The sequence below is a fragment of the Pelodiscus sinensis genome, chromosome 1 (genome assembly GCF_049634645.1).
Source record: "Pelodiscus sinensis isolate JC-2024 chromosome 1, ASM4963464v1, whole genome shotgun sequence".
NCBI lineage: Eukaryota > Metazoa > Chordata > Testudines > Trionychidae > Pelodiscus > Pelodiscus sinensis.
This window is the reverse complement of record NC_134711.1, coordinates 179,844,620-179,857,082: the sequence shown is the minus strand read 5'-3', so window position 1 is coordinate 179,857,082 and position 12,463 is coordinate 179,844,620. Positions and strand designations below refer to the sequence as shown.

The 12,463-nt window shown below is 39.2% G+C and overlaps 1 protein-coding gene across 2 annotated transcripts in view; it reads left to right on the top strand.

Annotated features, from left to right (window-relative positions):
• Positions 1 to 12,463, top strand: part of ADAMTS5 (ADAM metallopeptidase with thrombospondin type 1 motif 5) — a 60,141-nt gene that overhangs the window by 28,206 nt on the left and 19,472 nt on the right. For both annotated transcript variants that reach the window (XM_006128832.3, XM_075910300.1), the window contains exons 3-4: positions 5,106 to 5,273; positions 11,014 to 11,297. In XM_006128832.3, coding sequence (XP_006128894.1) covers positions 5,106 to 5,273; positions 11,014 to 11,297 — 452 coding nt within the window. The remainder of the gene's footprint in view (positions 1 to 5,105; positions 5,274 to 11,013; positions 11,298 to 12,463) is intronic.

Here is a 12,463-nt window from a genome sequence, read left to right as displayed (position 1 = left end):
ATCTAGCCCAGTATCCTGTCTGCTGACAATGGCCAATATGAGATGCCCCCGAGGGACAGAACACAATAGATAATGCTCATGTGATCCCTCTCTTGTCACCCATTTGCAGACAAACAGCAGCTAGGGACACCATTCCTACCCATCCTGGCTAATAGCCATTGATGGACCTAACCTCAATGAATCAATCTAGCTCTTTTTTGAACCCTGTTAAAGTCCGAGCCTTCACTACATCCTCTGGCAAGGAGTTCCACAGGTTTACTGTGTGCTGAGTGAAGAAAAACTTCCTTTTATTTGTTTTAAACCTGCTGCCTATTAATTTCATTTGGTGACCCCTCGTTCTTATATTGTGGGGATAAATAAATAAATAACTTTTCCTTGTTCACTTTTTCCACACCAGTCTTGATTTTATAGATCTGTCATATCCTTTTTTAGTCTTCTCATTTCTAAGCTGAAAAGTCCAAGTCTTTTTAATCTCTCTTCATATGGGACCCATTCCAAACCCCCTGTAGAACTGGCTGTGAGTATATTTAGATTCTCTTTTGTTTTTGGTGTTTTGGTTTTTTTTTTTTGTTTTTAATAGAAGTTTAATTTGTAAGAAGACTAGTGTGCACCAGAGGGAACCTTGCATCAGCTACTCTCTGTTTCTTCAGCATTCCTGAGGCATAACATAACTAAAACCATCCTTCTGGGAAAATGATATTATGTCATTTACACTCAGTGGGAACTGTCAACACCAGTAAGATGTTTCATTAAGTAAAATACATAAGATGATCTACTAATCCAATCTCAGTCAGTCAATAACACACAGCTGTTGGGAGCCTTTTTTTTAGTATTCTTCTTCTTTTCTGACTTAATGTTCATAGTAGTACAAAATAGTATCATGCTGCAGTTGGCACCGTTTATAACAACACTTGTTAAAAGAATAGTTTTCCAAGAGTCTGTTTTTTACCTGTAGATTTTGGTGGGGTTTTGCCTGCTTATACTTCAAAAATGGAGACAGTTCTTGTGACTTCACTATGTCCATTTGACACTTCTAATAGGAAATGTCCTAGCAGTAACCACCAGAGCCATTCTTCCCCATCCATAGTATGCTATCCTAGTGTCTATACATTTGTGTGAGAATGTGAATGTGCTCTTGGCCATGTGTGTGAGGAAGAGGGGGGTGCTCTTCAGGCAACAGGGAGGAGTCTACTTTCTACATTCGCTGGATTTAACAGCATTTAGATGTAGAATACTTTGTGTTGCCTCCAGCTCTGTGTTAAGAAGCAGTGTCTGGAGACTGAAGCTGGTTGACATTTTTCTGACTTTTGATGGGATTTAAAAAAAAAAAAGAATGATGTTTTGTGCACATTTCCAGTATAGATACATCTTCGTTTTTGACCTGCTGTAGAGCTGATCCAAAAGTTTCAAAATTTGGAGCTAAGGATAAAAAAAAGAGGAATTTTTCACAAACATGCACCTGATTTTCAACCGGCTCTAGTAGTCACATTCAAGTCTTTGGTGGGGCTGATGGAAAAAAGCTAATATTTTGCAAATACTGGTTCTTAATTCAGTCATATTCATGCTATTTTCCTATCAGCTCAGTGTGATGAGGATAGTTATTGCCATTTTTACATATGGGGAACTGAGGCAATAAGAGAAAAGTCAAGAGATTTTCTGAATGGGGGTCACTATTTGAGACACCTATGACATGATTTTTATGCATTCCTAGCATTTTGCAGAGTACAACATTTGCTCTTTTTCAACTGTGAGTTCTCAGCAGTTCTGAAATTCAGGTCAGAGAGTCCCATATTAAGTGCCAAGAAAATGGACAACACACAATTAGTGGACCACTGTAAAGAAATGGTTTAGTTGACTTGCCCTGCATCTCATAGAAACTCTGTTGCAGAGACAAAGGTAGAATCCAGATCCCAGGGCATCATTTGACTGTCTTACTCATCTTTTCTGTTCCCACAGTCCCTTACCTCATTACCCAGACATCTTCTAACTTTCTCAACAAATGAAGAACGGTCCTACAAATAACAGCTTCCTTCACCACATCAAACTGATTTAGCACTTGTTCGGTTTGGGCCCTGAATTAGACAGGAGTCTTGTGGAAGAAATTGTATGTGAGCATGTAATTAAAGACTTTGACAATGCAGAATCACAGGGGTCTGAAATTAAAATTGCTTGTGCAACCTAATTCAGGCATTCCCTAGTGTCTGAGTGCTTGATTTTGCCACCCTATTATTCTTATCATGTCAGTGTGTGTGTGTGTATGTGAGGGAGAGAGAGAGAGAGAAAGAGAGAGAGAGATTGATTTTACAGAAGGGATGCTGAATAGGTGTATGGATGGATAGAAAAGAAGGTGCACATGGGAAGAGGCAACAGTAATGCCTGATCCCGTCCTGTATAAGAGGGATAGTAATACTAACTTTCCCCCACTCTTTGTCTGTCTTACCTAATAAAATTGAAATTACAATTTAAATACCTCAGAAATCAGTAAGCTACTAAAATTGTTTTCTGACAGAATTCATTTCTCACTTTTTAAACACGTCAGAAACTGATTCTTCCATCTCTAAATTTGCTTTAGTTGATAGAATTGTAGCAATACAAACAAGCTTCAAAATCATCTAAGACTTTTACTTTGAGATAAGAAACCCAGTATGATTTAATCTGAAGAGAATGATTTGTTTCCCAAGCAACAGTATCATTCATGAGTTGTGGTACTGAGTTATAGTCTTAAATGAAAAAAACCAAGAAGCTATATTGCTCCTAAAACAAGAGGCCAGATTCTGTTGTTAGTTGCTTCGATGATATTATCTGTTTAGAATCAGACTTTGATCTCGTCTATATGGGTATAAATCTTGAATAGTTCCAGTGGACAACGTGGGACATTGATTCACTATAGCACTTGCAAATGTGAAAAGTTTAGTAGTCCATTGGGTGATTTAAGTCACCATTAATTTTGTTAGGCAGTGATTGGATGACAAGAGCAGATGGCATATATTTATAGGGCCAGCATTGTGGTGCTCCTGCTGTTACCCTGTAACATACTGGGGAAAATATAACAATATAAACATATTTTTAATTTAACCTCACTGATGCTTAATATTAACTTCAGTGAGTCTTCCCATTTTCTACTTGCTGATTCACACTCCATAGTTATCCATATCCAGATACTTAATGTATAGCGTGTGCCATGCAATCTTATGTATCCCTACTTTCTGGAGCAATCATAAGAATATTTATAGTCCCTTAAGGGCAAATGGACTTAGAAATTCCCAAAGACTTAGAAGTGCAGCTTCTCTTGTAGTTAATGGGATTTGAATGCTTTATTTCACAAACAAATAGGGCAAATTCTGAAAGTAATTAATGTAACCTTAGTACTAGGGATGTTAAGAAATGGGTAATTTGCTTATATAGTTGCTAGAATTTTTATCAACTGCACAAGTAGTCTATAAGGGAAGCTGCCATACATTATGACCTCATCAGTATGGCATTCTCATAACTGTTGGGCTCTTTTTACTTATTTTTGTGCTAATATTTCTATTATTTTGATTGAAAATATATATATGCATCAACAATTTCTTTTAACTTAGCCACAATAATAGCCAGTAGTTCTCTTTAAAAACTGACCAACACCCCTGCAACATGTCAGCAGAGTTATCAGAATTAATAGTGTAAATTTGTTACAAGACGGTAATTTAACAAGTCAGCATAAAACAGTTCTAGTTACAGTGGCTAAGAGGCTTGCGTGAGTCAGATTTTATTATTATGTCAGTTGTATTGCACCCAGAGTTCTTTTCAGACGTTGAATACAGTCTGGTGCCTGACACTCATTTAATTAATATGATACAAGTACTGGGAACAGATAATATCATATGATGAGACAGCAAAAAGAAGCACTATCTTCAGTTTTCTTGAAGAAGCTCATTGTTTGAGTAAGGACTTGCAGTGCTTTTTGGCAAAGTCACAAGCAAAACATCATAGAGCCTTCATTGTTCGCTTAGGGTATCAGCAACTAACTTAGCAGTCTATAACATTACAGAATGTGTTATATAGGTTACCAATGGCATATTGATTAAACATCACTCTTTCTAAGAGATATATATAATATTAAGATAATATTGCTAATAAGTTTTATACAGCACTGATATTGCCTTAAACAAAAAAATTGTCAGCTCTTTTAAACTGGTGTTTGCATGGGGTATTTATGTAGTAACATGGGGCCAGAATTGCCAATCCTAAAACACAAGTACAGCCTTACTGCGAAGAGAGGATAGAAGAATATGGCTCACACATATTAAATATTCCCAAAGGAAAATATTAATATTACAGAGAAAAAAACAATGACTATTTTCCAACAGCTATCACAAGTCTATAATTAGACATTAATTTCATATATTTGATTAATATATTGTTACAGTAGTGAATGAATTAAAGCATACTTTTGTATAGTATTATTTACATTGAATTACCACATAATAGCACAATGCTACAGCAGATAGTAATGGGGAACAATTTTCATTGTGATGTAAAGGTTTTAACTATATGAGACTGATTACATTTAAAGAAAGTTGTATAGCTAAACTCTGCTGAACATTTATGCTGTAGTATGTAGGGTTTATCTTTTCTTGATATAGAGCATGTCTTTGAATGAAGAGAGTGAGCACATTGCTTCACAGGACTGAGAGAAGTAGATGTTGTTGCTGAGTTTAGCGGCTGAGTAAATCTGGTATTTGAGCACTCTCAGAGGTATTCATCTTGGGCACTCTCCTGATCAGTCAGTCACAGAATGTCAATGTATTTGTAGAGATCACTGTTTCTCCCCTTATTATGCCTTTTGACCCTGATCCTGGAAACTCTAAGGACCACATCCTCATCTGACACAAAACAGTGTTGCTCCATTTATGTCTCAGCTGATGTAAATTAGCAGAACTCTATTGTCTTCGAGCTGAGAATCTAACCCATGGGACGTTTAAAAGTCATCTTCATGTTGTCATTTTAGATTTGAAAATGAAGGGTATGAACTGAGGCATCCCTCTCTGAATATATACATCAGCTGCTAAAATCCTATCCACCAGGAAATAATATAATTACATTTCCTAATTTCATTCCCACAGGGCACCTGCTTGGGCTTTCCCATGACGACTCTAAATTCTGTGAGGAGAACTTCGGTTCCATGGAAGATAAGCGCTTAATGTCCTCCATCCTGACTAGCATTGATGCTTCCAAACCTTGGTCCAAATGCACGTCAGCAACCATAACTGAATTTTTGGATGATGGTCATGGTATGTATTATTATACCTATTGTGTTTGCACACTCTTTTTATATAGCACAGCAATGTTTACCAAAAACTTACTCTTATGTTATGTCAGGAACAGATTATGTCATCCTTACTCCTATTGAGCAGCACCATCCAGCGACTTGCAAGTGCTAGGTAGTATGCAGCATGCCTAGGAGCTTGTTCATATGAACAGTTAGCATGTGGCAGGCTGGGCTGCAAATCAACTCCTGTTTCAAAGTGGTGTAGATCAAAGCACACTGTGGAATGTTTAATGCGTGGTGTCCACATGAACAATTAGTACACAGCAAGCTGGTGCAAGATAGATTTATACCCAGGTTGCACTGCAGACAAACCCTAACATGGCAGAAACTCACCCTTTGAGTAGCCTGCATGATAACACAGATAAGCATTGAATAGAATGTAGGTGAATTATGGTCTGTGACTTTTTCACTGGGAACATTGGTGAAGTTTAGCTAACAACCACGGTGTTACTGTTTTGCTTCCAAGTGATGAAGAAGGGAGAGTTCTGTGAGCATTTTACCTTAAACATGCATGAACACCATGGATTATCAAGTAATTAAAATGGGGATGAAAGGTTATAAGATACTTGACTAAAAAAAGTGAAGATGCTATACAGTACTTTGAAGCTTTATTCGTACTACTTACTCATTTCTTTTATTTATGTCATGTTACTACCTATAAGGGCCAGCCAGGAATTAGGACTGCTTTGTGCTAGGCACTATTTACACTCGAAATAAAAAACCAACTTTTGCTCCAGGGATCTTACAGTCTACTACAGAGTACTTTAGAAGACAAAACTCATTTTCTATTTATTACCAAAACAAGGTACTTATTTAGAAATGTGTGGCATACTCAGAGGAGAAGGGCTCCTCCTCTAGCAACTCTTAAGTCAATGTCTTTAATTATTAAACTGGTCCAGAATAAGTAATATACGATGTGGTATGTTAACATTTTATTGTAACTTAGACTTAATAAAAAGAGGATTTTTTTAAGTATCATCAATAATCCTAAATGTATTTTAAATTGTTCATTGTGCTTACAAAGCAGCTGCAATTCTTAAAGAAGCCATGCAAATTCCAAAATGTTGAGATAAAAATTATGTAATTGAGTGAATGGATATAGTTGTTATGGTAACTGCAATACTTATGGATGAAAGGTACCGCATGCCTGCAAAATGTACAGAGGTTTTTTTTTAAAGGAAATAAAGTAAATATTTTATTGGCTAATTTCAGGGCTGTCCAAAATGCTTAATCCTATTCTTGTATCTGGAAAATTGCTTCATTTTTTCCCTCTCCTAATTTTATGAGCGCCATTAATCTAGGGCAGTCCTGTGTTATGGTACGTATCGCTTTGGCATTGATTTAATTTTAACAGGTTAGTTTCCACATGTGCAAGAGCAGATCTGTATCATGTAGCTGTGTCACACCTGGAGCTGACAAAAGAATGAACTGTGATTCAAAACCACAGTTTATCCCCTTTCCCCTCACCTTTATCTGGGAAGGAAGTTACTTTATTCCTTTTCATCCCTTCATCTCCCTATACTGTGAACCCATACTGTGAGGGACAAGCAGGCTGAGTGAAAAGACAAGGCTCCTTGTGCACTCCTTGCTGCCTGCTTGCTTACATTGAGAAGCGTTTAATGCTCCCTACCTCGGGGCTGGAGTCACCATCTCAGCTCTGGAGTTGTGACAATCAGGACAAGGATCTTATGCTGTTTACTTCCGTGGGCCCCAAATCATTCAAGCCATGTTCCAATCCCCTTACTGAGAATGTGTAGTACCTTACCACACAACACATTCTGAAGATTTTGGTGCCCCTTCTCCCATAATGGTAATGTACTAAACAAAATGAGGACGGCTCTCAGAATTTGGCTTTCACTTAATATGGTTGCATCAGGTTTATTGTCCTTACTCTAGTGAGCACTTAGTTCCTAACACGAAGAGTCCCACAGAAATCCACAGTCTGACCTGTGAGCTGCTTTTATGCCTGGCATTGCTCCATTTACTTCAAAATCCTAATGGAGTCCCTGTGGAAGCTCGGGCAGTCTGATTGTTTGAGACATATTTTCTAAACAAAGACATTTTTTCTAATAGAGTTCCATTTCATTCTTCTATTTCCCCTGTGGGAGGGATCGTTCATCTATTTTTAAATCAAAGATTTATATTGACAAAAGATAAACATAACCTATGAAATCAAATGTCACTCCCAAAAAAGCAATCTTACCATACAATCTAAACCGCTATATTTCCCTGAATAACATTGTTGCAATGCATTCAGTGTACCAGGAATGGGAATCTTTTAGCCTATGTCTATACTACAGCTTTAATTGACATTCTTAGATCAATCCACTGGCGGTCGATTTAGCACATCTACTTAAGACCTGCCAAATCGTCCACAAATCATTCTGCAATCAACCCCACTATTCTACACCAGATGAGAAGAGTAAGGGAAGTAGACAGGAGAATTTCTCCCATTGACCTGTTGCAGTGTAGAGTCTGTGGTAATGCAACCTAATTTATGTTGATTCGAACTTTGTTATTCATGTAGCTGGAGTTGCGTAGGTTAGGCTGATTTTCTGCAGTACTGTAAATGTAAAAGAATAACTTACGCTACAGGTTCACTGAAATCACTGCTCAACAGCTGATAGCATACAATGTACAAATGATTTCACTTAAGGCACTGGACACTATTGGATCATGAAGCCATTTTTGAAGGCTAGGGTATATAAACAGAGCCTACGTGCACTGAATTTTCAGGGCTTTGCAAAAGTTTGTGCCAGCTAGGGATGTAAGCGACTAATTGACTAGTCAACTATCCGATAAGCAAAAGCTTATCGGATAGTTGACACACTAGTCAGCTACTTGCTTCCCTCCCGCCCTCCCCCTTGCTGCCTCTATCACATTGACCCCGGGCTCCACGTGGGCGCTTCTGCTTTGAAATGCACAAGAGCCCCAGCATAGATAGGTGGAAAGACTGACTCCAAAATGCTGTCAGGCAGAGCAAAAGTCTCTACCCATTCATTCAGACATAATGGGTGCAGAGCTGCAGAAAAGTCTCCTTGCAGAACACATTGTAGCAGCTCAGAGATATATATAGAGAGAGAGAACAACAGTGGAAATGTAAAGAAAATGAGAAAATGTCTGGGTAGACAAGGCCTTCAAGACTTCCTGCATCTCATGTTTAACCTCTCAGCTGAGATCAGCTGGAAGGTCCAAATTTATAGTCCCTAGACTTGTTTAAGGGATGGTAAAAGGGTATTTGCAGTGACATTCTCTGGAAATCACTTCCCACCCAGTTAAAAAAGCCTGAGCTTGATGGGCATGAGGGGTCATATGAAAAAATCTCTTTCTTGAATTAACAATTGGGTTTTATAATGTGATAACTAACACAACTGAAAAGTCTAGTGTATAGGACACAATCATTGTACCTGGTCATTGTTAATCCAAAGGCTAATGGAAATGATTGTGTCCTGTCTAGATTAGCCTTTTCAATAATGTCAGTTAATGTGTTAACATTCAATGAATAATTCATGTGTATTGAAGCCATTGGGGTCTAAGGAGTGTTTGTTACTACTATGGTAGCTTTGTTTTATTTTGCCATATGATTTAAAATATTGTATAATTTCTGTCATTAGAGTTTGATAAGCACTATGTATATCTAATAGTAATGAATACAGCTAAGTCTAACAAGCTAGCCTTTGCTTGTCAGTATCCCAAAGTGATAGTAGCATCCTCTATCACAGGAAGCACATGAACGGTGTGGCAGAGGGCAGATATTGCTCGGGTGTTTGTTATTATTTTTACGAAACTTTTTTTGAGAGAAACTGCTGCCAGCTGTTGTTTTCCAGTTAGAAACCTCAGCCCTGCCCTTGTAGAAAACATCTGTGTGTCTTAGGGTATGTCTACACTACCCCCCTAGTTCGAACTGGGGGGGTAATGTAGTCATACGGAGTTGCAAATGAAGCCTGGGATTTGAATTTCCCGGGCTTCATTTGCATAAAGCCTGCCGGCGCCATTTTTAAATGCCGGCTAGGTCAGACCCTGTGCCGCACGGCTACATGCGGCACGGACTACCTAGTTCGGATTAGGCTTCCTATCCGAATTAGCAGTACGCCTCGTGGAACTAGTCCATGCCGCGTGTAGCCGCGCGGCACGGGGTCCGACCTAGCCGGCATTTAAAAATAGCGCCGGCCGGCTTTATGCAAATGAAGCCTGGGAAATTCAAATCCCGGGCTTCATTTGCAACTCCGTATGACTACATTACCCCCCTAGTTCGAACTAGCGGGGTAGTGTAGACATACCCTTACTCTCCACTATGTCTTTAATATGTAATGCTACAAAATACCCTGCACTGAAGGATTTTTTTACTGACTTATCTTGGGACACCAGCCTATCTGTTAGCAGAAGCACACCTTGTTTTCATTTTTAAAAAGGCAGTGTAGTCCAGACTAAAGATAAGATCTGCATATTAGGCAAGTCAAGGCCACAAGAGGACAAATGGAGCAACAAATTTAATGAGATTGGTCTTCTCAGTAATAAATAAGTGATGATGCTGAAAGGATTTTTGGCTGAATTTAGCTGTCAAGAGGCCTTAGTGGTCTTCATGAAAAAGAGGTCTTTAGGGAAAGCAAACATTTGTTTTCTTGAGGGAAATGAAACATGTTTTTCATTTTTAAAGCTCCTAAACTAAGTTTTGAAATTTGATGCCAGACTTTAAATTCTCATATTTCATATGCTACTGTAATTCTGAAGTGTTTATATTATACATTTTTTTTACCCAAAATCAGGCAGGGGTGGTGCTAACATTGGTTGCAAAGCAAGATGGGTTGTGGTAAGTTATTTTGGCTGAGGATAAGTAAAATATGGCCATACCACATTATATGACAGAGTTCAAAGTGAAGACCAAGTTCCCCATGTCAGCATGTGAGTTTGTCAGTGATGTGAAAAAAAATGTTAGAACAGGATTCCTGAAAAATGTGAAAGTAGCTTTGATTTTTAAGGAGAGAGGGAGTCAGGCAGATCTTTGGCATTTGCAAATAGCAGTGGTCTATCTTATACTTCAATTTGTTTTCTTTTTTTATGTAAAGATTAATAGAAACTGTTCAAACTGGGTCCAGAAGTGGCTAACTGTGATCCCTTACATAAAAAGCCCAATGCAAATTTGCCACCAACGTAACCTTTGATGTGCTACTTATATTTTTCTTTAAATTGATGGATTTTTTTCTTAAAGGGCCACACTGGCTACAATTCTATTTTTTCAGGCTTTTTCTGGCTTTCCTTTAGAAGTTTTGCCTTTTCAAATGTTCTGGCTCAAAATTCAAACGACAGCTTTGCTTATTTTATATGTCTCTTGATCATGTCTCAAATCACAGATTGATAAATAGAGTGGAACCCACTAACAGTAAAACACAATGCAAGTCCCAAATTACCTCAGTGCAACTCTGTGTTCAAATGTTTACAGGGAAGGGAGGAAGGCCTCACCATAAGATGAATAAATAGATAGGCAAACAAGAGTTTGATACTTAATCCCTGGAGATAGAGAACCCAGTTGTGGTAACAGTGCCTGATCCAAAGCCCACAGAATTCAAAGGGAGTATTTCCATTGGTTTCATTAAAGTTTGGATCAGATCCATAATCATTATCACTTTGTCTAGCTTGAAAGCTAAAGGTCCTATAAAACAGATAACAAAGGAAATGAGTAATAAATTGGATTGTTCTTTCAGGGAACTGTTTACTCGACCAACCAAGAAAGCAGATCTTGGGCCCTGAGGAGCTTCCAGGACAAACATATGATGCTATTCGTCAGTGCAAACTGGCATTTGGACCTGAGTACACAGTGTGTCCCGGTATGGATGTATGCTCCCGCCTTTGGTGTGCAGTTGTTCGCCAAGGACAGATGGTGTGTCTCACCAAGAAGCTTCCTGCTGTGGAGGGGACACCATGTGGGAAAGGAAGGATCTGCCTCCAAGGAAAATGTGTTGACAAAACTAAGAAGAAATATTATTCGGTATGTTATTGCTCCAAGGGCCAAACCATGGGTAAATCTTAGAAGACCTGATCCTGCAATGTACTGATTTTAATGGTGGGGGGAAGGGTATTAAAGAGTAGCACTGGCAGAGTTACTCCCATAGTCTAGAGAGTAAAAACTGACTTCTTATTTATTGCATATACAGTTAAATTGTTGCTGGATACTCTCTCCTGATCACTTTGGAAAAATGTTGCTGAACATCAGAAAGCATGTTTTCTTTCCCAAGATAATGGAGCCTTTACCCTAGGAAAACAGAACATTATTTTAAAATACAAGGGTGTGTGCCCCCTGCTTGCTACACTCAACAACTAGGGATGTAATAGTATAGTCAATTAACCGATAAGCAAAAGCTTATAGATTAATGCTGTAGACTACATGCATTTCCCTCCTTTCCCCTCCCTATTTCCCCTACCAGTAAATTTTTTAGCAGGCTGGCCAGCAGCCTGGCTCAGTCCTGGCTTGCCATGGGTTCAGGACCTACTCCCACTGCGGCTTTGTATTTAAAGGATATTAGGAGTCAGGTGGGCGGACAGCCCATCTCAGTTCCGGCTCACACAGGAACCCCCCTAGACAGGGGTTGCTGCCACCCCGCGCTGCTGCCTCTTTATCAGAGGCAGCAGCACAGGGCAACAGTCCATGAGGGGAGCTGGTTTTTAAACTAGCTCTCCTTGTGAACCAGCTCCCACCTCATACCCCACGCTGCTGCCTCTGATGTAGAGACAGCAGCATAGAGTGGCAGGACCCCTCAGGAGTGACGCCAGAGCTCACTGGCTGCTGGCCCCTAGAGTTCCCAGACGGTTTAACTAAAAATACCGAACAACCCCCCCGCCCCAAAATAAAAACACCAGGGAAAAATTCTGATGAGGGGGGAGACCAAAGTTGTTGAGCAAAAAAAAAAGGACCCCAAGAGTTATTAAGCAAAAAATAAATAAAATAAAACAGCATGGCCCTTTTAAGATCATGCAAAGTCAAAATAGGGATAGGAAGAGGAGAGGATGAGCACTAAGACCCAGGGAAGGCATTGCTTCCCCTTGCTCAGGTCGTTAGGCTTTTTGCCAGGGCCCATCTTGTTTTCTTAGTCGAGCCAGAGGGAGCTTCCCTGCGAAACCAAGTAAGCAGGGGGGCCGAGGGCTGGGCCTAGTTGC